The following is a 26,678-nucleotide window of genomic DNA, read 5'->3' on the forward strand; positions in this document are numbered from 1 at the left end:
AATGGCAACAAAAGCCAAAATTGACAAATGGGATCTAATTAAACTAAAGAGCTTCTGCACAGCAAAAGAAACTACCATCAGAGTGAACAGGCAACCTACAGAATGGGAGAAAATTTTCGCAACCTACTCATCTGACAAAGGGCTAATATCCAGAATCTACAATGAACTCAAACAAATTTACAAGAAAAAAACAAACAACCCCATCAAAAAGTGGGCGAAGGACATGAACAGACACTTCTCAAAATAAGACATTTATGCAGCCAAAAAACACATGCAAAAATGCTCATCATCACTGGCCATCAGAGAAATGCAAATCAAAACCACAGTGAGATACCATCTCACACCAGTTAGAATGGCCATCATTAAAAAGTCAGGAAACAACAGGTGCTGGAGAGGATGTGGAGAAATAGGAACACTTTTACACTGTTGGTGGGACTGTAAACTAGTTCAGCCATTGTGGAAGTCAGTGTGGCGATTCCTCAGGGATCTAGAACTAGAAATACCATTTGACCCAGCCATCTCATTCCTGGATATATACCCAAAGGACTATAAATCATGCTGCTATAAAGACACATGCACACATATGTTTATTGTGGCACTATTCACAATAGCAAAGACTTGGAACCAACCGAAATGTCCAACAACGATAGACTGGATTAAGAAAATGTGGCACATATACACCATGGAATACTATGCAGCCATAAAAAATGATGAGTTCATGTCCTTTGTAGGGACATGGATGAAACTGGAAACCATCATTCTCAGTAAACTATCACAAGGACAAAAACCCAAACACCACATGTTCTCACTCATAGGTGGGAATTGAACAATGAGAACTCATGGACACAGGAAGGGGAACATCACACTCCAGGGACTGTTGTGGGGTGGGGGGGAAGGGGGAGGGACAGCATTAGGAGATATACCTAATGCTAAATGATGAGTTAATGGGTGCAGCACACCAACATGGCACATGTATACACATGTAACAAACCTGCACATTGTGCACATGTACCCTAGAACTTAAAGTATAATAATAATAAAATAAAATAAAATAAAATAAAGTGTGATCACAAAAGCAAAAAAAAAAATGGAATCAAAGTAACGATTAATATTGATCATACTATGCCTAGACTAACTTGCATTTTGAACTTGTGTCATCATTTCAGATTCCAGTATATCTTCATATTTGACAAAGATATTTGCATGTTTTATTTCCATACATTTTGACTCCTCCTTTCCTAGCGATCATGTAGATCTCGATAAATTAAACTTTGTAGTTAAATCTAATATGGTTATATTTACACACAGAGATTAGTCTATATTTTTCACATGTGCTGTGGTTCTACCTATAAGTATTTCCTCACAGGTTGTACTTCAAATAGAGTGTATTGTTAACATTGTGGAAAACATTAGTAGTAAGGCTCTTTGGCGAGTTTCAAACACTTTTAATAAAACCACTAGAAGGGAGTACTAGTTCATGCTCACTGGCAGCCGGAGTCATGTTGCAGATCTTACTGGTTTCTGTTTTTACACCAGTAATCTATAATTTAAACTTAGTCATGGATATCAAAGTATTTTCTGAGCAAACCAGACCCCTAAAGTCAATGAAAGAATGAGAGCCTATTATAATAAAGGTATCCCCAAGGTTGGCTTAACATGTGCATCATGACACTATGCATACTTTTATTCTAATTTTTCTTAACTTTAGCTTTGACTGCTTCTTCCTTCTTTTAAAACATGATGTATTAAAAATATTTCAGAGTTGGCTGGTCACGAGGGCTCACGCCTGTAATCCCAGCACTTTGGGAGGCCGAGGCAGGCAGATCACTTGAGGTCAGGAGTTCGAGACCAGCCTGACCAACATGGCAAAATGTTTCTACTAAAAATACAAAAATTAGCTGGGCATGGTGGTATGCACCTGTAATTCCAGCTACTCAGGAGGCTGAGGCATGAGAATTGCTTGAATCCAGGAGGTGGAGGTTGCAGTGAGCCAAGATTGCACCACTGCACTCCAGCCTGAGCGAAAGAATGAGACGCTGTCTCAAAAAAAAAAGTTAACTTAAAAATATCAAAAATTAATATTAATATTAAAATGCTTAAAATATTAACTATAAGGCAAAAAGACTGATCAAATAACATATTGTTACCTCTCCATTTGAAAGAAATAGGGTTGTTGCATATGCATATTTAACTCAGATTTTTTAAAATATCATGTAGTCTGGTTTTTAAACTTTTAGAACAAAAGGTTTTGTCTTTGCAGAAAATCGTGTCTAGTACAGAACCCCTCCTGAATTATTAAATGTCCTAATTATGAAGAAAACATATATATTTAAATTTTAAGGGAAAACATGATTTTGAAAGTATGTTGTGTCCTATCTTTATCTTTTTGATAGATTATATAGGAAAAAGACATAAAAATTCACAATCTTCTAAATGATTTTACAAAATTATCTGTTCATCCTCTGTGCTTATTCATTGTTAAGAATAAAAGAAACATTCCCCTTTTGACTGGTGTTAGCTTTTCATTCCTACATGACACCTTCATCGTTTTGATGAAATTCTGCAGCCGTTGCTTTCAATCAGAGAAAGGTCATAAACCAAATGATACTGACTTTCTAAAATTACCTACTTAATAATGCACTACAAATGTTAACTTTTTTTTCCTAGTGGTGAAATGTAAAAAGTACTCAAGTATGTAATACATTTTTGATGGTTATGAGTTCACTTAATTACAATTAGTGTACAATTAGTGACATCTTAAATTGGGTTTGGAAAAGGTTATTTAGCTCAGTTAGAAAATGTAATTAAGATTTTTCCCTAACTAGATTAGGAAACCCTACCTTTATTTCATTAAGATTTAAATATAGGATTACTTGGGTGAATTTAAAAAATTTTTTCAGTTCATATGCATTTGGATTCATTGTGTTTTATATTGATATATCTGTAATTGTATGAATCCATGTTTAAACTAAGATCAAACAAGATTCATTTATTGTCATTAATGCTTATAAAAACCAAGCAAACTTCTGTGATCATTTTCTTTTTTTTTTTGAGACAGAGTTTCACTGTTGTTGCCCAGGCTGTAGTGCAATGGCACGATCTCAGCTGACTGCAACCTCCACCTCCCAGGTTCAAGCGATTCTCCTGTCTCAGCCTCCTGAGTAGCTGGGATTACAGGCATGTGCCATCTCGCCTGGCTAATTTTGTATTTTTAGTAGAGATGGGGTTTCACCATGTTGGCCAGGCTGGTCTCAAACTCCTGACCTCAGGTGATCTGCCCTCTTCAGCCTCACAAAGTGCTGGGATTACAGGCCTGAGCCACTGCACCTGGCCAATCATTTTCAAATTAATTCAGAAATTACATTTTCCCTAAAATACTTCTAGATTAAAAAAAAATTAGGTAAGTGAAGCCCTTGAAACAAATCCGTTAGAGTTTATTTTAGTTTTTGAATAGTCTATAAATGGAAAATTCTGTAGTTTTTTAGCTTTGTGCAAAGTTTGTATTTTTATACTATGTATGACCTAACTTTAAAATTCAATCAGTCTTTTTATTTGAAACAGATTTCAAGTTATTCAGGACCTTGTCGCATCAGTGTTGACCTATCCTCTGAGCCATTTTGTTGGGTACCTGTTAGTCTTTACCCTGGGAATTGAAGTATTAGTAAGTAACTTACCAGATTACAACATTCGCACATTTCTTTTATATATTTGTAACTAATATTAAATGACCTTATTTTTCATTCCTTCTTTGGAATGCATTACTAGGTTCTCAGTTTTTTCTACCGCTATATGCTTACTGCTGGACTTACTGCCTTTGCAGCTTGGCCATTTCTCACTCGGCTGTGGACTCGAGCAAAGGTATGAGTACTAATTTTGACATAGGACAGATTAGTAACTACTTTGTTTTGACACATGTGTAACTCAAGGAACTGTTTATTTTTAAAGAAGGGTAGAATGTGTTCTTACATAAAAGAGCCTAGTCATATTGATAGGAGGACTGACATTACCTTTAAGGTTTCAGTAATTCACTTAGACTTTCACATCAAAATGGGCTAGTTATGTGGTAGTTGAAATGCTATATAAGTTGTACTGATATGTCCATCTCTGAAGCATTTCCTGGATTTGTTTAGCTTCAAATATCTTGATAATGGACCAGGTGAGGAGTCGCCCAGAGCAGCACAGCCCAGTGGCTTAGGGGTCTGCACTCTGTGAGTCACAGGAGACACCTCCCTCCTTACCCTGAGCCACTCAGGTTTTTTTTTTTTCTGGATAAGTATGTATTTATTATAGATTATTAAAAATATAGTCAGTCTTGATTTTCTTCCTTCAACTACATAGGGAATTACAATTTGCTTCTACAAAGAATGCTCTTATATTTCCACTTTGATACTTTTTGATAGAATTAGCAGGAAGATATCTTCTTTCTACTCTGAGAATTTATAAAAAAATCTTCAGTGAATGGGATTATTGATCTTTTAATTTGTGAGGGATCTTAATCTAATTACAAAAGTAGTTTTACTTATTTTCCTTCTGGGCTCAATTGTTTGGTGATTATTGTAGGCCACCTTTTTCATAGATGTCTTCATGAATATATGAATATATATCTTCAATAATATATGTATTAGGTTACATATATATAACCTAAATTGAATGAAGCACTTTCTGCAGGTTTAAATACTGGTTATCTTATTTACTTGTCATGGACCTGGTACTACTTATATTTTAACTTCTCTGAGCTCTGTTTCATCATCTGATGTATTGGGAATGATAATACCTGCCTCTTGAGGTTATTGTGAGAATTAAATGAGAAAATGCTCATATTATACCTAATACTATACCTGCTATGCAACAGGTCCTTCACAAATAGTAACTATTACTTTTTAAAGTAGTTAGCTGTTGATTCTGCTAGAAAGTATTTGAAAAATAAAATAATAAACAGCTGTAAGGCTTTGCGTTTTCCTTTTACCTTCACAGTCATATAGCCTGTGAAACACTAATGATAGTTTTCTGTACTGTATTTGTCTAAAGATAACTTTTTTCTTGATTTTAGATGACCTCACTGAGTTGGACTTTCTTCTCTTTGCTCCTGGCAGTGTTCCCACTGATGCCGGTTGTAGGTCGAAAGCCAGACATCTCTCTAGTGTATGAATAATATTGTATTTTATTCTATTTTCAATACAGTTTTTTTTTCCTCAATTAACACTGTAAAATTTGAACCTGATCTTGGCCAAGAATTTAAAATCATGTGAACTAACGGGAATTTAAAATACCAATATCAAACCATTGGTCATGATTTTGGCCTAGGTTCTAAGAGTCATTAAATCTCCTAGTAGATGCTTTCGGGCTTTCATAATGAAATTGTGCCACTGATAACTTAAAATCCTGCCCATTGTTTTTTGTTTACGTCTAGAAAGTTTTCTTTCTTTTATACTTGGAGGAGTCAGTAAAAGTTTTAGTTTCATGTGAAAAAATATTCTGTTGCCGAAACAAAAAGGTCTCGAAGCTACTGTGTTAGCTCTCTTTGCTTTTATCATGTCCACACTAAAATGTCATGTAAAAATTAAATTTTCTGCTATTCTAAATTGAATGTAAAGATCTCTGTGGGAGGAAACTCTATTTACCTTGCCTGGTTTCCCATGTTTAACCACTCAAATTGTTTGAAAATTCTTCTGCATATCTTACCTAAATTCCCTACTATGCTGCTGTATTTATTTCTCTTCAATAGACCTAAATAAGTGTATAAAATAACTGGTTACCTTTGCTTTTAACTGCACTTTATTGTCAAGTAAATTATGGGCTGTTTGAGTGTGTGTATGATCATTATTTCATTTAACATTTCCTCTCTTATTGTCTAATCATGGGAATTAGAAATTAAATAAATCATCTTTGATACTTTCTTCAGAATGCTATAAGCATTTTTTAAAATATTTTAACCAAGTCTGTAATGGATAATGGTATATATTTTTAAATCAAGGAAGATTAACTAAATACTATTTTGTAAAAATATATGCTGATATATGAGATTCTATACATTTTCTCCTATTTGTATGAGAATACCAATATGGAATAGATCAGGAAATATCCCAGGAAGTCACTTTATTAGCAGAGCTCAAAATAATTGTATTGAATTCTAACACCATACTATCTAAGCCATACTTTCTTAAAGTGTTACTAGGTCAAAACATTTTGCAACTGTCGTAACCTATAAGTAGTATATGAGAAAATGGATGCCAGTATTTTCATTTATTTCTTGCTTCAGATAGCTCTGTAAGCTCTTGTATTGTTCTATAAAGCCCCTTTCCTTCCCTTTGTCAGTCTCTGCCTACCAGTCCTGCTCAAGCAGTATTGGCATAGTTGAGCAGAATTTATCATATGCTAAAAGGGAAGGAAATTGTATAAATTTGCCACTTGCGTATTCTATTAAAGATGAATGTGGGAAGCAAATAAACTTGTTAAAATATGAGAAGTCTAATTTATATTTTAGAAAATTATATTGTTTCCCTCTAAATTTAAATTGCTCAATGATTTTAAGTTTATCCTACTAGCTGTATTTGCAACTTATTTATTTTGATTCCTGGTTCATGGGAAAATTTCTACTCTCCTTTTCATCTGTCACAGCATCTCCCTTCAGAAAATTACAAAGTTGTGATTTTGTGAAACATGTAAGGATACAATTAAAGGAAAAAGCAAACGTGTACAACATAGTTGTAATATCTGTTACTCCAGTGTTCTAAAGTAAAAACATATTTGCCAATAAGTTTAAATACCAAATTATTTTAAAAATTAAGAAAGAGAAAAAAAGCAAAGAATCTTGATCATATGTGACTATTTTTTGCTAAATTTTAATGATAATCCATGTTGAATATATGATTACCTTTCTCCTTAGGATTCTCAAAGAGTGTATTTGAAGCATCACAACCAACCATCAAGCATTTTTCTGGGGGTTCTTGCTTTGCATTCTTCTTAGGTGTCCAGCTCTGCTTTTTGCTCTTTCTTTTTTCTCTTCAACCAATTCCTTTTCTCTTAGTTCTATTTGTGTTCTGGATTTCATCCTCAGCATAATTCTGGCTGTGCTATGTTACTCAGATGTTAAGGAGGTGAGAAAGAGCTCAACAATAGGGCACCATTTCCTTGGTATCAGTCACCTTTGACTTTAGGAAACATAGTATACCTGGTGTGTTTCCTTACTGTTGTTTCATTAGTGTGCAAATGCCTCACCTGCATGCCACCCATGTGACCACTGCCTACCCCTTCCCTCAGCCAGGAGCAGCTGAGGAAAATACCAAGGTCTGTCACAGAAGGGAGCTGTTTTTCCTGCTAGAAATAATGTGGGTTATATATGTAGATACTTTTTGCATGAGTAAGTTTCATAATCATAAAATACATGTTATAGATACTGATAATATACTTGTTTAGCTATCTTTTATATTGTAAATTTTTGTAAATTTGCCCAATTCAGGCTAAATATTATAGTATTTGATATGCCTAAAATTTTTTAAAATTAAATTATAGAAGCAAGGTAGAGATATTTAGAAAATTGTGGGGAGAGGTTACAAATAACCCCATCCAGCAGTATCTTTATCCTAAGATTAAAAGTTTTCTTAAAATCTTAAAACTTAAAAGTTTCCTTAAAAATCTGAAAATGTACCCATTTTGCTACTTCCTCTTGATGAAGCCAAATGACTGAGAGGTTCTGTATTAGAGTAAGATGTTTCATATTTCCATCTGATATGCGTTCGTAAATATCTGAAGAAAATTTAAAATTGTTAATTGTATTTCAAAACAGGATGGGTGCAGGCTTGCTGGTTCTTCTGCTATCCCTGTGTGTTGTAACATCTCTCATGAAAAGAAAAGATAGCTTTATAAAGGAAGAGCTATTGGTACATCTATTACAGGTCAGTTACAGATTTTCAATACTGTGTTATACCAATGATATACCAAAATGTATCTTATGGTTATATTTAATTATGTTCATAAAATGCCATTACCTTTATGCTACTTAGTATCTGCCAGCTGAGAAGAAAGCTTTCATTTAAGATGCTACATGGAAATATGTTCTTTAAGAAGTATGAAATAGCAAAAGGTCCATAAGAGGCAGCCCAGTGATGCCTGAAGAGCAGAGGTTATGGAAACTGTATTGACCAAAAAGTTGAACTGAAAAGGGCTTCCTCTGGGCTGAGATTCTACATTGTCCTCATTTGGGTCAGGGAAGGTCACTTCTTTGAAGTGAAAGCAGCCTGGGGTATGTTTATATTAAGAATAGCCAGTTTAAGACTTCAGTTAATGTCCCAGGTGAAAATGAACTTCAGCATGGTTGGTGGCTTTGGTGTGGTGAAAATAACTTTGAACTTGATGTTTCAAAATTGAGTCAGTTCCCAGTTACGCTGCATACTAGATGGGTACTTTTTAGTAATTTGATTTCAGTTTGTGTGGTTTTTTTCTTTTTTGTGTGTGTGTTTGAGATGAAGTCTCACTCTTGTCACCCAGGCTGGAGTGCAGTGGCGCAATCTCAGCTCAATGCAACCCCTACCTTCCAGGTTCAAGCAATTCTCCTGCCTCAGCTTCCTGAGTAGCTGGGATTACAGGCAAGAGCCACTGCGCCTGGCTAATGTTGTATATTTAGTAGAGTCAGGTTTCACCATGTTGGCCAGGCTGGTCTTTAACTCCTGACCTCAGGTGATCCACCCGCCCCGGCGAAGTCCTGGGATTACAGGCGTGAGCCACCACACCCAGCCACTTCAGTATGTTTTTAATCTGTAGAGGTAATATCTGATAGGGTTGTGACAGAGATCATATCATGTGATAGTCTATAAAATGACAACTTTTTCCATAGATAACGATGGAAAACATCTGTTTTTCTTTTTAACTGAATAAATAAATAACCACGTCTAGACCACAGACAAAAAGCAAAACTCATATGAGTCTTCTCAAAAAATTTCCTCAAGAATAGAGCTGGGATAGTAGATGGTATTTCCAAGAACACTCTGAAATAAAAATATACAACATTTGAAAGATTACATCACAAGTTAAATTCATTTTTGGAGAGCAACAGGGAACTTATAAAAAGAGAATAATTTTTTTGTCAAAAATCCTGTGAAGCCATTGGAACATATGTTTCTTTTTAAATGGTACTCTGACTGGCTTTACACTTAAGCCATAGTAGCTTTGACAGAATGTATCCAGAATAATAAGTACTTTGACAGAAGTGAATGTTTCTGAATCTCTCTAGGGTAGCCAAGAATATCATGCTAACATTCTTATGTGCTTTGTTAGACATACCCCTGAGTATTAGGTAACTCTGTTAGAAAATTTGTTTTTGCATTAGGTTTATCAACTTGCGTCAGTTCCTGTACTGTCCACTGTATTTCATTGATTCCAAGATACACATTTTTTCCACATTTTAATATCTCAGAAATAAGAATGTCTTACATTCTTGCTAGTTGTAGTCTTTCACTACCTTCTCTTTTTTTAACCTATTTCGTCTTTGTCTTTAGGTGCTGAGCACAGTGCTCTCCATGTATGTTGTGTATAGCACCCAGAGTAGTCTACTCAGGAAGCAAGGACTGCCTCTTATGAATCAAATTATTAGCTGGACAACATTAGGTAAGAGGCCGCTCAAACCAAGTGACGTAATTTGACATCAACTTAGTTATTTTAAAATGATCTGTTTATGTCTGTATCATTGTTATTGAAAGAAATAATTTTGTCGCAGGAAAATAATAACAACTAGCTATTATTTCTATCTGTTGCTGGAATTTAACAAAAAGAATTCTTGTGTTCATGCATGTGTTAATAAGATAATTTGATAGAATATTTATGACCTGATAATAAAACTATGTATTTATTAATATCTCATAAGATTCGACTAAGTGATTCCAAAAGAGAAAAGGGTGAAGAGGATCTTATGCTTCATTTTCATGCCAATTCATAAATTCTCTGTTCTTACACAGGGACTGGGAAATGTTTAAATTTTATCTGTTTCCCTTCCTGAAAATAACATCGACTATTATACCTTACATATTTTTTAAAGCTAGTTAGACATTTGAAAGCATATTTTTCTATGTAGTCCTCTTAATTAGGAATGTTGGAATATATGTGTGAAGCAAACATGTAATTTAAGGACTTAGGTTTTCCCTTCCAGTTGGAAGACAAGAGCAAGTTTTGAGCCCAAGATTTTTGTTCCAAAAAAACACTTTGTAATGCCTGTGAATAATTTGACATATGCTTTAACTTTTACATCTTTTGATGATTTTTGTTGTTTGGGTCATGCGGGCCCAACCCTCATGAATGGCTGTACTAACTTACATTCCCATGAACAATGTACAAAGGTTCCCCCTTCTCCACATCATTGCCAACATCTGCTATTTTTTATCTTTCTGATAATAGCAATTCTAACTGGGGTGAGATGATATCTCATTGTGGTTTTGATTTGCATTTCTTTGAAGATTAGTAATAGTGAATATTTTTTCATATACCTGTTGGCCATTTGTATGTCTTCTTTTGAGAAATGTCTGTTCAGATCATTTGCCCATTTTTTAGTTGGATTAATAGGTTTTTTTGCTGTTGAATTGTTTGTACTTTTTATATATTTTGGTTATTAATTCCTTGTCAGATGAGTAGTTTGCAAATATTTTCTCCCATTCTGTAGGTTGTCTCTTCACTCCATTGATGGTTTCCTTTGCTATGCAGAAGCTTTTTAGCTTGATATAATCCCCTTTGTCTACTTTTGCTTTTGTTGCCTGTGCTTTTGAGGTCTTACCCAAAATATCTTTGTCAGACTACTGTCCTGAAGTGTTTTCCAAATGTTTTCTTCTAGTAGTTTATGGTTTCAGGTCTTACATTTAAGCCTTTAATCCATTTTGAGTTGATTTCTTTTTTTATGTGGTAAGAGATAAGGGTCTTGTTTTATTGTTTTGAATATGGATATTCTATTTTCCTAGCACCATTTATTGGAGAGACGGTCCTTTCCTCAATGTATGTTCTTGGTGCCTTTGTCTAAATGAGTTGGCTATAAATATGTGGATTTATTTCTGGGTTCTCTATTCTGTTCCATTCATCTAAGAGTCTGTTTCTATGCCAGTACCATGCTATTTGGGTTACTATAGCTTTATAGTATACTTTGAAATCATGCCTTCAGCCTGACTTCATGATGCCTCCAGCTTTGTTCTTTTTTTAAAAGCTTAGGATTGCTTTGGCTATTCGGAGTCTTTTGTGGGTCCATATGAATTTTAGGATTTTTTTTTCTATTTCTGTGAAGGATGTCATAATTTTTGTTTTATATATGTTGCTTGAAGCAAAATATTCATAACTATTACATTATCATTGTGGAATGTCACTTTTAACATCACAAAGTGTTCTCCTTTGCCTTATTGATTGTTTTTGGTCTAAAGTATACTTTGGTATCAGGATTGCAACTCTAGATTTTGTGCTGTTTCCATTTGCCTTTATTTTTAGCCTTTTTGAATCACTATGTTTTAAGTTTAGTTCCTGTATTCTGCGTAGAGTTAGGTTTTGCTTTATATGCCAATTTGACAATTTTTTTTCTTTTAAATAAAAAGGTGAGTTGAGCTCATTCATGTTTACTAACATGACTCGTAGGCTTGTTCTCAAGAAGCATATAAAACACTGCATAATGTGTAAGTGTGCTCTACTACAACAAATCGAAGATTCTGTCAAGAAGATTCTGTCAAATCTTATGTTGTAGTAGAGCACACTTATACATTATGCAGTGTTTTATATGCTTCTTTCTCTATTTGGAGTATCCTATATGATTTTATTTATTGTCCTTATTGATTTGATTATTGTTTTGGAATGGTGAGGAGGAGATTCAGAATCAGTTTACTGCTATTGTTCGCCAAACATGAAAGTTTCTCTGGGCATGTATTTTAAACAAGATCTTTCCTCCTTGGGATTGGTAGAGCTAGGTTCTAGAGGATACCTACAAAATGATGTAAGTCATGAAATAGTTAACTGATAGGTAAGTCATCAGTATCTCCAAAGATCTCTTTTAGGCACAGATACACCATAGTCTAGCTTTAATGAGCATTTTTGCTTAATATGCTATGATCTCCAAATGGATGGTATATTTTGAAATTGGTTATACTTATGTCATTTAGAATAGAGACTCTTATTTCCCCTTTATTACCATATTAATCATTTAGACAAAAGTAAAACAAGGACAGAAAATGTGTACAGTTTTACAGAAGAGGTCTCATTTGAACTGACTTTTATTATTTGCTTTTTATTTTTTTTATTTCTTAACAACCACCATATGTCCAACAGATTAACTGACTTTTAAAATCAGACACACTGAAATGTTATTCCTTCCAGTTAAAATATGTATCAGTTTATTATGATTGGAACTACACATCTGGAAAAAAAGTCAGAAGCTACTCATCTAAGGGTATTAAAAAATATAACTTCATGGTCTTAAATCTTGCAGTGACTTGACTTTAGATGAAATTGACATTACATGTAACTTAATTTAGAAGATGTTGACTAATAATAATAACCACAGCTAACAGTTACTAAGCACTATGTGCTAGGCACTATGCTTAGGGAACATTATGCAGGTGAAATTGTATTTAGTCTTCACAACTTTTTAATGTTATCTCTATTTGACAGGTGGGTAAATTTCTGCTTGGATCAGTTAATGAATTTGCCCTATAGTTTAAACAGTTAGTAAGTGATTCAGCCGGGATTTCATCCCAACTTGTCTATCTTCAAACTCTAGAGCACTAGGGGTATTAGGAAGTTATGCAAATTTCCTCCCCAGAATAGAGAGGGAGGAGTTTATGTTTTGCCACCCCACCCACTTCATCTGCCCTTCCTCCACTTGGGTAGTTGCTTTTATTATCCGGGGGGAGAGTCGATACAACTCTCATGCATGGTGAAGTCATTCGTGTTTCTCTTTTCCAAGGGGCATACTGCAACTGTCAGTGCATACTTTACAGTGGGAAAACTTGGAGAAGGAATGGGTTAGGAAAAAATCAGTTTCTGAGGAGTAAGTTGTCTTTGAACTAAGATATAAATGCCTAATTAAGCAAAGAGTGCTAAATCTTGAGTAATACTTTTATTTCATTAGAAAATAATTCATTTTTGAGTTAATATTATTACAGTTATCTGGGCTGTATATAAATTGAGAAAATATGAGCGTAGTTAAAACAATGAAATGTAATGTTAATTAAAAATGTGAGGCTTGACTGTGACCGGGGAAATGTAGCCTCATGTTCAAGGTCACAAAACAATAAATGCCATAAATGATACTAGATTATTCAGGGCTTCTACAGTAACTTTTTTTTTTTTTTTTTAAGATGGAGTTTCACTCTTATCACCCAGGCTGGAGTGCAGTGGTGCAATCTCGGCTCACTGAAACCTCTGCCTCCCGGGTTCAAGCAATTCTCCTACCTCAGCCTCCTGAGTAGCTGGGATTACAGGCGCCTGCCACCATACCCAGCTAATTTTTGTATTTTTAGTAGAGACGGGGTTTTATCATGTTGGCAAGGCTGGTCTCGAACTCCTGACCTCAGGTGATCTGCCCACCTTGGCCTCCCAAAGTGCTGAGATTACAGGTGTGAGCCATCACACCCGGCCCTACGCTAACATTTTTTGTGTGTCTCTTGTACTGACAGATGACCTGTTCTGTTTCATTGCAGCCTCTTCCTTGGTTGTGCCACTACTGAGTTCTCCAGTTCTCTTTCAGCGATTGTTCAGCATACTTCTTTCATTGATGTCAACCTACCTACTTCTAAGCACAGGGTATAAACTTTTTAACAATTTAATTTTATAGCAGCAAGTTTTAAATGATATACTGATATTTTCTCTATTAGTATTTAACTTCTGGAAATGAAAAATGTTTTCTAAATGTTGAGGGATACGTTATAAATATTTTCTTCTCTGTGAGAACTGGATCTGACTTGATCTGTAATATTCTGTTTTCTTTTTTTTAAATCCATTTCATGGTATTGCTTGCTGTCTTTGTCTTTCTCTTTTCTGAAGTTGCTATCATTTAACTATAATGTTAAAAAATTCTGATTGATTATGGAAGAATTTTGTCTCATTGATTTTTATTTTTATTGCATTCCTTGTATTCATTTTAAATTATGCTTTGATTTGTCTATTCTTCTTTGAATATAGTATTTTTTTAATCTTACACATCTCACAGTTCAAATATTCATTTGATTCAGAGAACCTTCAGAATATTTTCCCAAAACTTTTAAAGATTTTTATTTAAGATTGAAATTTTCTTACCAAAACAAAACAAAACAAACAAAACAAAAAATCAGCAGCTTGACTTGGGGTGAATCCCAAAGCATTTTCTAGAACTCAATGAAGACAGGGATACACTCTGTCCATTAACTTTGAAGAATTCTTTTCTTGCTTTTGAGTTTTGTCCTTACTTAAATCTTTATGAGGGTAAGAAATGTGCACATTATAACAAACAATGACTAGAACAAACAGTGAATAAACACCACTCATAAACAGTTTGAACTTTGGCCCAAATACAGAATCTTGATTGAAGTTAGACTAAACCTAGGGATTCACCATTATGCTATGAGATTATTCACAGTTCAAATAATTTTGTAAAGCCATTTGGGGTCTAAGGCTCAGGTTCTCCCTTTTGGAAACTTAGTTGTCATAGTTAAAAATTAGAGAGATGTTCTCAAAGTCTTCCCACAGTAGACTTTAACACCCTAAGTGACCTAGACCCCAGGAATTCTTGTAGTCTCATATAAGAGATGATCCAGTGGGGCCCTAAACCTTTTTTTCACCAAAGCTGTCTATCTCCTTTTGTTTCCCTTCCCCCTGCCTAACCAGATGTGGGCCACAGCTCTGAAGATGTGATATGAATGTCATGGAAATTTTTCCCAGTTACCTAATAAGATTTTAAGATAGGCTTCCTTTGAGATATAGACCTTTGAAATAGAACTTTAAAATAAAACTGGAAATTTATGAGCATCTGTTATTCAAGAGTGATGAACATCATGAAAGCTTAAAATCTTTCACAGTTTTCCTCCTTTATTAGTGAAATTTCAGGCTACATTTGTTAAATTAGAATCTATGAGAGTAAAAATGAATTCGACTATGCACAAGTTTTTAATCTATATAAGGAAGCAGAAGTTAAAATAATTTCTATTCTAACCTACCATTTCAGGGAGACTTGTGAGTTTTATTAAGAGATCACACTCGGAGGTTGACTTAAGGAAATAAATGTTTGAAAGCATCCAGAAATGTGTACTAACTTCTGTACAGTCTGTTAATCAATAGGCCTTTCTCTTTTTTGAACTTTCAAATTCTAAAGCAATAAACAGATTTAAAGGGATGTGTAGTTGATTAAAAAATGTAAACAAATATAAAAATAGATCTGATCTGCTGGATTAGAAAAGGAGAGAAAGAAGCAAGGATAATTGAAGTTTAATTTTGAATGAAAAAGCTATTTCATAATGTAGCATGAGTTAATCATGTAACTTACATAGGGGATAAGTATTTTAAATCATCAATTTAATAGTAATAGGAGATGCCAAAACGAATTATCATAATAAGCATAATCATAATCATAACTTATTTTAAGAAAATCTAAAAAGTGAAAATTTATACCTAAAATCAGAATAAGGCACTATATGACCTTGTTAATGAATTCGTTAAGAGATATATTATTCAACATCAGAAAGTATATCTAGCTTTGCCAAAAAAAATTAAAAAGAATATCTTGAAATAGCACAGTTCAGTCATTTCAATCAGTACATTTTCTCAGTGTCAAATCAGTTTTGCAAAACATAGTCTGCCTGTTATGATTCAACCTCACCATTTTGGATGACCTGGAGGCTTCTCTATGTAAATTAGTGAATATTCAGAATTACAGAATATCTAAAAGAAATGTAGTTATATTATAATATAGAAATACAGCAATAGTAATCCTAAATTCTTACAATGCATCCTTGATTTCTTGAATAAAGAAGATTCATTTTTAATCAGCACTTAATTATTTTTATGCAAATAGAGCTATTGTAATACTTGAAAATAGTTTGTTCTCTTGGTTAAAGTTGGTTAAACATTTCCCTCTGAAATTTTCTTTGCATTATTCCTTTGCTAGCAAACTATAATACAAAGCTAAATGCCTTGTCAGCCCTATTCAATTTGCACAGAGACCAAACCAGCAGATCCTAATTTAGTAAGTTTTCATTATGTTCTCCCTGAGCCTGTGATGACATTTCATTGATATTTCAGTTTATTAATGCAGATATACAGACTTTATACGAACTATTGATTGTCTTAAGAGATAAAGTCCCATAGGAAGATTATCTTTATCTGGTTTATTCATCTCCATTTTACAAAAGAAAGTGATCATAATGTATAGTTTTTGAAAGGAAATAAATTCTACTATTTGTAGAACTATGACATTTATGTTTTTAAATATTAGGAAACAATAACTTCATATATAACTGCAAATCTTTAAAAAAATTGTGGTCCCCTTTTGTTCAGAGTATGAACCTTAATTCAATTAATCAACAGTTGTTTTCTCTTTCATATCTCCAGTGTCCAGAGCACTATGCAATCACACAGAGAGAACCATTAGTGTACTGCTAGTGTACAATAGAGTTATAACCTGCTATAAAATAAGAACTATATTTTACTGTGTTAGGCAATTACAAAATCAAACAATTAAGTTACTATGAGTTAATGAAGTTGTGAATTGTATGAAATGAAGACTGACTAGAGAAAGAGCTTGAATAGGAAAGCTGAGTTAGTGCCATCAAGGACGTTGAACTGAACTTTAAAGAAAGGCCAGGGATACAAGCATTCTAAATATTTGTTTTTCAATTTTTAAAAAATCATTGGAAAAATAGTGTCATCACATTATCAAAAGTAGGGATAAGGGATAAAATCACGTATTAACTCTACTCTTGTTAATGTTCTGGTATATTTCTTTCTGGTGTTACCCCTGTATTTGTCTTTTTAACATAAAATTAATCACAGTACATGTTCTATTTTGGATCTTTTTTCTAATTAACATTATTTCAGAAGCATTTTCTAGGTGGCTCATAGGCTTCCTAGCCACCATTTTAATAGATATTTAATGTTTCATGATATGGATTTTGTTTCAACTTTTTATTATCACAAATAATATTTTGAGTTATGTTTTTATGCATAAGCTTTTTCATAGTCTGGATTATTTCCTTCGTTCACTTCTCATATAGTGTATGTGGGCCATTGGGTATGAACTTTCTTTTTTTAACTTGTAATTGTCTTAAGAACAATGCCAATGTATAGTATCTACAACAAACTATATATGAGGGGTACTATTTCATCATATCTGTAACAGATATGTAACAGTATTTGGTATTTCCATTTTTAAATAAGAATATCAAATGTTATATTAACAGGTCAAAAGTGGCACTGCTTTGTACAGTTTTCTGTACTTGTTTTACTCATGATATTTTCTCATGTGTGTAGTATCTGTTCATATCCCTGGGCCTTCTAAGTCTTATGTATCAAGTGATTTGTGTATGCTTTCTGAAACCTGAATCTTTCCTTCTGCCCAGTCTTCAGTGTTATAATTTTATAATTTGTAATAGTGTTTAAAGTGTTTGGAGTTTTTTTGCTTTCTTATCTTTAGGAAATAGTGGCATATGGTGTAGAGTTCAGTAGTTGAAAGACTCAAAAAGGAAATAAGGCTTTGTTTTGTTTTGTAACTTCTGATTAGATAAATAACTCACTCAGCAAATATTTGTGAGCTGGGCCAGCAGTGGTGATGAGACAGACAGACTTGGTTTTCAAAGATTTTATAAAGTAATAATAGACGCATACAGGTAAACATGTGATTAAGATGGTGTAAGTACTATAATAGAGCATTTAGGGATTATGAAGGTGGAACATTCACCCCAGACAAAGCGGAAACTGTTTAGAAAAGGCTTCTATCACTGTGTTGTCTCATGAGCATTTCTTCTTTGTTTTTGTGTCCATTTTACACTCCAGCCTGTAGGTGTACCACACATTTAATCATTCCCCTGTGGACATGTAGGTTGTTTTCTGTTGCCCCCTTCTGTAAACAATATTAGAACAGATATCTTTGTAATGGAAATTGTAGCACGTGTCTGCTTATTTTCTCAGGGTAAATTTTTAGAAATGGCCTTATTGCATTATAGTATATGAATATTTTTGAGATTCTTAATACATAGTATCAGATAGTCTTCCAGAAAGTGTATATTCCTATGGAGAGCATATGAGAGTTCCTTTTTCATCGCGTTCTTGTCAACACTGTTTTGTTTTTGAGACAGAATCTCACACTGTCACCTGGGTGGGAGTGCAGTGGCGTGATCTCAGCTTACTGCAACCTCTGCCTCCCGGGTTCATGTGATTCTCCTGCCTCAGCCTCCTGAGTTAGCTGGGATTACAGGCGCACACCACCATGCCCGGCTAATTTTTTGTATTTTTAGTAGAGACAGGGTTTCACTATGCTGGCCAGACTGGTCTTGAACTCCTGACCTAGTGATCTGCCTGCCCTGGCCTGCCAAAGTGCTGGGATTACAGGCATGAGCCACCATGCCTGGCCAACACGGTTGTTTTAATATTGGCAAATATGATATATCACCATTGTTTTCATTTCCATATGTTATCAATAAGGTCAAACATAATTTTCATGTTTGTGTTCTTGTTGCGCCCATTTTTTTCAAAATTTAGAGTGTTCCTTTTCCTCTTCTATGTATGTTAATAATTTTACCTCAAGAATTGTCTTTTTACCTTTGTCTTCATGCCTTCTTTCTCTTTTATGTATATCTGTCATTCACTTTATGAATGGCTTTTATATATTTCTATTATTTTAAACACATAATTATCTCAAGATTTCATGTCACTCAAAAAAGATGATGTTGGAGTTAAAATTTAAATATTACTTTCCTACTTTCTTCTTAAGTTTTGTAATATTGTGACTTAGAAGTATTATCTAATTATTTTAATTTTGAGAAAGACCTCAGTGTAAATTTGCATTTTTACTTATTTTACTGTTTTTTTCTTTTCATTTCTACCTTTCCCCACCTGTTAGGTATGAAGCTCTCTTTCCACTAGTGTTGTCTTGTTTGATGTTTGTCTGGATAAACATAGAACAAGAAACTCTACAACAATCTGGTGTTTGCTGTAAACAAAAGGTAGCTGGTCAAAGTCATTGTTGTTTTTATTTGAGACTATTAGTCTCTATCCTATAAGGAAGTTGCAATGTTATTTCAAAAATTCTTTCTACTTAAAATTTCAGTGTTAAAAAATTTTAGTTATTTGGCATTAATAATTAAGTTAAACTTAATAATAGATAAGGAAGATTTTTTACGTATCACAGAAAAGCACAATTTTGTTGTTGTATAGGTTGGGCTTTTCTTAGTGATTACTTGAGAATCATTGATTTAAAAAAAGTAAATGTAAGTGAAGGAATAGAGAAAAGAATGCTTTTTATCTTATTTTCTTCATATTTCACATCCAATTTTTCCTTCCGTCAATTTATCTTAGAAGAATTTTTATGTTGTCACAAGTCAATTTATGAATTTGATTATAAGGTGACATTTAAGTTTCTATTGTTGTTTTTCACTTTCTGGTCATCCTGATCCAAATTGCTTATTCTGCTGCCTTAATGATTGTGGCCTCAGTCCAAATCTTAGACTGTGTATGCAACACATAATACTTTGAGTTGGCTAAAATCCAACCAGTTTTTAAGGATACCTTTACCATGGTGGGCTACAGAGTTAAATTGATGTTTCTTGTCTATATTTAGAGCTGATGGTAATTCTGAGAAATTGGTGATAGAATATTTGCTATTTTACTAAGGTCAGATAAAATGAATATTACAGAAAATACTTTCATAGTTGATCCATCCTTATCTGGCTCCAGTTGAGTTTGTGGCTTGTTACTGATAATTCAGAATGATTAATTTCAATAAAGAAACTTTATTGAGGCATATTTAATAATTACTGGTTTTAAACTTTTAGTCCTTGAATATTAAAATAATACATGAAAAGCAGTTTTGAGCAGATTCATGTAAATACTCAGAGATTAGCCTTAATATTAAATATTTCATCAGGCTGAGGATTGTTGTGTTACTTTTTAAATTCTATGTTTTTAACTAAAAGCAAATGTATCTCATTCTAGAAAAGAGTATTAAAACATCCCGAGAACTTACTAGAAAGTTACATGGGAGGTAGGAGTGGGGAAAGTCTACTTTTAAACTCACCCATTAGTGTTCTGTTTGTGGAGGGTGATTAAGCAAGAGTGCACTCACCTTGTTGGATTGAGTGGCTTTCTATTCTACCAAAGACAGGAATATGTTGCTTTTTTATAGAAGGAAAATTTCTCTGCAAATAGAATTAATAGAGGGACAAATAAACACACATTTAATTTTACCATGCCTTTTAATATGATACCATATCTAGATTTAAGATGATCAGGACACTCTGAGAAATTAGTCTTTGAAAAGGGAAGAATTATATAGAGATTTTAAAATGAAGCATTTATATAAGAAAAAGCTCTATTCTCACTTTTATTACACATATAGCAACCCTACAACTGTGTTCTATATATTATTAGCAACATATTTTACCTTTTGGCAGATTTTATTAAGGTGTAATTAAACCCTAGGGAAAGATTTATTGTTTATTGTTTATTTTTTAATTTTTTGTCAGCACAGGGCATGTTTCTAGCCATTGTAACTTAGCCATTGTAAGTTTGCCTTCAAATATAGAAATAAGCCAACTGTTATTGTGCATTAATATTTTCTTTATTATCTCACAGCTCACCAGTATCCAGTTCTCTTATAATACTGATATAACTCAGTTTCGACAGCTATATCTGGATGACATCCGTAGGGCCTTTTTCCTTGTATCCTTTGTGGAGACTTTGGTTTAAAGAGCTGCAACTCCCACTTAATGGAGTAAGAAGACATGGAAGGTGTTTCTGCCCATCACTTAATAGTGGTGTTAAGTACTTTAACCTCCCTGAACTATAGTTTTCTCATGTAATTAACACTAAAAATTATTTTGAACTATAGAAAAGTATAAAGAATTATATGTATGTATATATATATTCCTGCTATTCAGATATTAGCCATTAGTACTTTGTCACATGTTTTTTAAAAATGTGTTTTTAAGAAATTAAAACATTAGCACTAAAGCCAAAGTCTTTCAACTCCCAACTTCAATCTAATGTCTCTCATCCTGGAAGAAACCACAATTATGAGTTCATATCTTTTTATGTACATTTTATTCTAAACTCACATTACATAACATCTGTCTCACAAAGGTTTTTGGATCACCTCAGAGGCAATGTTGTGAAAGTTGTTAGTAGCAGAAGTTTGAAAGACAGTATGGCAGAGGAAAGTCTTAGTTTGGAAAGGCTGACTGACTAGCTGCAAGAAATCATAGGGATGTATTTCCTTTATTTTATTTTATTCAGCTTTATTGAATATAATTGACAAAAAATTATATATGTATATTTTGATGTTTTGATATATGTATACATTGTAAAATGATCACCACAATCAAGCTAATTATCTTATCGATTGCCTCATATACTTACTGTTTTTTCTTTCTTTCTGTTTTTGCAGTGAGAACACTTAAGATCAGCTCTCTTAGCGCATTTCAAGTATACAATACAATATTACTGACTATAGTCACCATGCTGTACATTTCATCTCCAGACCTTATTCATCTTGCACAACTGAAACTTCATACACTTTCACCAACATTTCCCCTTTCCCCACTCCTCTCAGCCCTCGGCAACCATCATTCTACTCTCTTAAGTGTAACTATTTTACTTTTGCTAGCTGTAGGAGTTCCTCATATGTTTTGAATATTAACCCCTTATTAGATACATGGCTTGTAAGTATTGGAGGCATTTTCTTTGAGCTGACCATGGTGCAGAGTCTAGACCTCAGGTACCGAAAATAAATATTCCATCCTCTCTGTCTCTTGCTTTCACTGTTTTGCTTTCTTTCTCTCTTTACAGGTTCCTTCTAATCAGCTAATACTAATAAAGCACTTTACCCACTGAACCTTGCATTTCCCTAAATTATAATTTCATCTTGTCCTTTCTGTTTAATTTTTTGAAAGAAAAATTTATAGTTGCTGCCATTATTTTCTCTCCATGTATATGCCATATCCACAAACCTCTAACAATGCCTGGCACATAATAGTGCTCTATCAGTATTTGTCAGATGTGTCTGCCGAAGTTGTACTGTCAGTGGTCTGCAGAGGCTTCCTGATCACTCAAATCTATTCAGTTTCCCTGACCACACTTTAACATTCAAGTCTATGTTTGCTCTTTCTTTTCCCTTCACATCCAAAACACAGTAAAAGTTTTCTTCTAAGATTTGTATATCATTTCTATTCTTCTTCTCTATAATTACTTCTTTTGCCTGATCTTCAGCCATACTTTTTTCTCCATGCACCACCATTAACCTTCTCTTATTGTGCCTGTTTTATGCCATATTTTCCTGTAACTTTGGTAGACACTTCTGTGCAAACAACTCTAAGATGTGTTTTTCCAAACTTGACCTCTTTTGTGACCTCAAGGACCACATGTCTAACATTCAGCTGGGCATCACCAAATATGTGTCCCAAACTGACTAACAACTGCCACTCCTCTTCAAAGTCACTGTCTCTGGCAGGCCTTATCTCATTTAATGGCATCACCGTACTCCCAGTCCCCAAGACACCCAACTTGTTGTCATATTTAACTGCTCCTTGTCCACTTCTAAAGTCCCTGTGGCTCTCTTCACTCTTGATCTTCATTCCCACTGCATCAGTTCACACTTCCTTATCTCTGACATGGACTACTGAAATTGCTCCCAATTTAAATTTTCTGCCTCCAATTATTTGTCTCCCTTATCTGAATATCACACAGTCACTGGTGTTTCTTGATTATAACACTAGCCTAAAAGATTTGCTACTCTTCACTGTATCCACAATAAAGTTCAGGCTTTAAAAAAAAAAAAAAAAACGAAACAAAAAACGGAGTCTTATTCTGTCGCGAGGCTGGAGTGCAACGGCACAATCTCGGCTCACTGCAACCTCTGCCTCGTGGGTTCAAGTGATTCTCCTGCCTCAGCCTCCTGAGTAGCTGGGACTATAGGCACGCACCACCAGGCCCGGCTAATTTTTGTATTTTTAGTAGAGACGGGGTTCCACCATGTTGGCCAGGATGGTCTGGATCTCTTGACCCCGTGATCCGCCTGCCTCAGCCTCCCTAAGTGCTGGGATTACAAGCGTGAGCCACTACGCCTGGCCCAGTTCAGGCTTTTTATTAATACACCACCAATCTATATTTCTTGCTTCATCTTTCACCATATCCTTCAATGAAGTCTAAGCTCCTATCTATCAAGGCTTTTTAATCTTTCTTGGCGACGTCACTTTTTTCTCACTGTTCTTTACCTTAAAATGTCTCTCCTCTATTTCTGTCATCATATCTTAGTCACCATTTGAGTATTTTGAGACTATTTTATTTATGTTTATATTCTTAGTGCCTATCTCTGTCTCTGACATATACTAGACAATAAACGTTGGTTGCCTAGATGATTCGTTGAATCACTGAATCCATGAATACATTAAAGGCTCAGCTCACCAACTCAAATGCCTCTTTTTCACTGAAAATTGTCATGATTCATACTTCCTCTTCGGTGTTGCTTCACCATTTTTTGTGGGTGTCTATAGTAATAAAAGAGCTAACACTTATCAAGCCCTTTCAGTGGGCTAGGCACCATTTTAAGTGCTTTGCTAGCAGTAAGTTCTTGGACACCAAGATTATTATCAATGTTTTTTTGCTTTACTAATACAAATGTAAGTTTAAGAAATGTCAAAAAGATGTTCAGCATTTTCTCATGTGTCATTCTCTATTGAATTATTTTAAAACATGGTATCTTATTTCTTCCTGAGCCTTTCAAGTGGTCTAGCATGTGCTTAACATGTGGTGGGTTTACGGCAAGCATATATAGACTATAACTGTGTCTTTCAGCTGAAAATGTCTGTGATATACACTAGATCCATGTTTTTCTTTTGAAAAAATCACTAGCAGCCCACTACAGATATGGTCCACCTTGCTCATGTTAGGGAAGAGGAAAATAACCTTCCTAAGGTTACTAGGGACTGAGTGAGGATGACCTCTCAGGCCTCATTATTCTCAGTACACTGCCTCTTCAATCTGGCTGTTTTAAAATGCATTCACAAGGAGATATAATGGAATGTTCATTGAAAACAATTCATGGTCAATGTACAAGTGAAAAAGCAAATTACTCTCAAGGTAAAATTAGCATATTTTTTCTAAATGAAAAGGAAATTGGTATGAAATCTGAGTTGTTTTGCCATTTCCTTGACTCCCTTTAGGTTTTCTTCTTAGTGACAGCATTTTTTGGAACTGGAAATATAGCTTCTATTAACAGGTAATTTTAAATGAAAGTGGCATTTATATATATATATAAAACCAAAAAATGATGCAGCCTGGGAATTCTGTACCTTTTGTTCTGTACCTTAATTTTTTTTTTTCCTTTTTGAGACGAAGTCTCACTCTGTTGCCTAGGCTGGAGGGCAGTGGTGTGATCTCGGCTCATTGCAACCTCTGCCTCCCAGGTTCAAGCGATTCTCGTGCCTCAGCCTCCCAAGTAGCTAGGATTACAGGTGCCCACCACCATGCCTGGCTAGTTTTTGTGTTTTTAGTAGAGACGGGGTTTCACCATGTTGGTCAGGCTGGTCTCAAACTGCTGACCTCAGGTGATCCACCCGCCTCGGCCTCCCGAAGTGCTGGGATTACAGGTGTGAGCCACGGCACCCAGCCTGCACCTTGCTTTTTATACTGAATGATATATTTTGGAGATTGGTATGTATTGGCACATTCAGATCTACTGCGTTCATTTTAGTGGCTTCATAGTATGATGTTTGCTTGTGTTTTCGTAAGTAGATTTCAGAGAATTAGTTTAAACATCTTTTTAGAAGAATATTCTTTTAAAGTTACAGAGTGAATTCTAAATTATTTTTCCTTGTTATAATTCCCTAGCTTTGATCTTGCCTCTGTCTATTGCTTTCTGACTGTGTTCAGTCCTTTTATGATGGGAGCCCTGATGATGTGGAAGGTTAGTTTTCTTATTTTGTTATTTGTATTAAGCTATCGATTAAGATTATCAAGTCATTTAGATAGAGTTAAGTAGCAATGGAAAGTAGATATCCTTTCAGAGTTGGCACTGCTAAACTGGAGGTGAGACCGTCTATCCATTACTCCAAACCACAGTTAATCTTTTTGCTTTACTCTTAAGTGCATTTGACTTCAAAAGAGTAGGGATTCAACTGTTAATTTGAGAGGATCTTATCAGATGTGATTAAAGCCCGTGGGAAGCTATGGATCAAAATGCAATGCTGCTAAAGAGTATAAGGTTCCCTGAACCCCTGTTCTCTACCCATGAGATTGCCAACATAATCTTTTCTCATAATCCATGTACCTAGAATTGATCGATTTATTCAACAAATGTGTCATTTTCTGCTATACTTAGTAATGTGCCAGATACTAGCTAGGTGCTGACAATACAAGGATAATGACAATTTTCAGCTTTCCAGGGGTTCAGATTCTTCATTAGAATGTAATTCATGTTCTTCTTCTCTAAGGTCATTATGCTTGTTTTGTTCCCTTTACCATAATGCCTGAAACATTTTACTTAGTATATATTTGTTTAAATAAAGTAAACTGATACTTGCCTAAAATCAGATTACCTAATGTTCAGATTTATAAATAAAAATGGTTAAAGGTGTCATCTTAATAGGATTAATGTCTACTTTTTGTTATTACACTAATACAAATGGAAATTTAAGAAATGTTAAAAAGATGTTCATTTTCTCATGTCCTGTTCTCTACTGAGTTGTTTTAAAAGATGTTGCTATTTCCTTAATTTTCATTCACATTTTTTAAATGGTTTTTTCCCCAGTTTATTAAAGACCATGGGCCTTTAATTAAAAACAAGCAAGCAAGCGAGAAAGAAAGACAAAGCTCAAATTAGAATGCTAGGTTCTTAATCTCCAGCACAATGCAGTAAGCTTTAATGACATAATGCACTTGATGACTTGTTGACTGATGTGTCTAGAAGTGAGGGCCCTGCTGAATTCTGTTTTATTCATATGTCCTTCACTTGAAAAAGAACTTTATGCTGTCATGAACATCATTTATTTTCCATATCTCCCCGTTTTTTGAAACATCAAGTTATATATATTTTTCAAAATTGATAATTGGAAAGCAATACCTCAAGATATTAACAGTATTAGCTCTGGATTATGGATTTTCAGCCAGCATAAATTTTACTATAGCTTTATTTCAAATGTTTTATAAATTTTTTTCAAATTTATTATAATGAGTGAATTTTATAATCATAAATAAATGTATTTTTTTAAAAGGCAAAGATTAAGAAGCTGAATCATGTTTATAATGTTATAGTTTTAAATAACCAGATGGGTTTAAAGGATCTGTGAATCAAATTATCAGGTTATATAATTTATTTGATTTGGGCATTCTGTGCTTTTCACATCCTCTTGGAATCTTTTGAACATTGTGGTTAATTATTAGAATACATTAAATGGAACAAAATTTGTAATAGGCTTTTATTTGGAATATGTATTGATATTTGCTGTCTTTTACATTGTATATCTTATTAATGTAGGTTTTTAAGT

General features: G+C 34.1%; 1 protein-coding gene across 3 annotated transcripts in view; it reads left to right on the forward strand.

Annotated features, from left to right (window-relative positions):
• The window catches only part of PIGN (phosphatidylinositol glycan anchor biosynthesis class N), a 138,709-nt gene that overhangs the window by 78,232 nt on the left and 33,799 nt on the right, over window positions 1-26,678 (forward strand). For all 3 annotated transcript variants that reach the window (XM_032152123.2, XM_032152124.2, XM_032152125.2), the window contains 10 exons: window positions 3,562-3,661; window positions 3,766-3,858; window positions 5,051-5,142; window positions 7,787-7,895; window positions 9,495-9,603; window positions 13,656-13,758; window positions 19,043-19,145; window positions 20,773-20,859; window positions 24,357-24,412; window positions 25,024-25,099. In XM_032152123.2, coding sequence (XP_032008014.1) covers window positions 3,562-3,661; window positions 3,766-3,858; window positions 5,051-5,142; window positions 7,787-7,895; window positions 9,495-9,603; window positions 13,656-13,758; window positions 19,043-19,145; window positions 20,773-20,859; window positions 24,357-24,412; window positions 25,024-25,099 — 928 coding nt within the window. The remainder of the gene's footprint in view (window positions 1-3,561; window positions 3,662-3,765; window positions 3,859-5,050; window positions 5,143-7,786; window positions 7,896-9,494; window positions 9,604-13,655; window positions 13,759-19,042; window positions 19,146-20,772; window positions 20,860-24,356; window positions 24,413-25,023; window positions 25,100-26,678) is intronic.

The sequence above is a fragment of the Hylobates moloch genome, unplaced genomic scaffold (assembly GCF_009828535.3).
Source record: "Hylobates moloch isolate HMO894 unplaced genomic scaffold, HMol_V3 SCAFFOLD_5, whole genome shotgun sequence".
Classification (NCBI taxonomy): Eukaryota; Metazoa; Chordata; class Mammalia; order Primates; family Hylobatidae; genus Hylobates; species Hylobates moloch.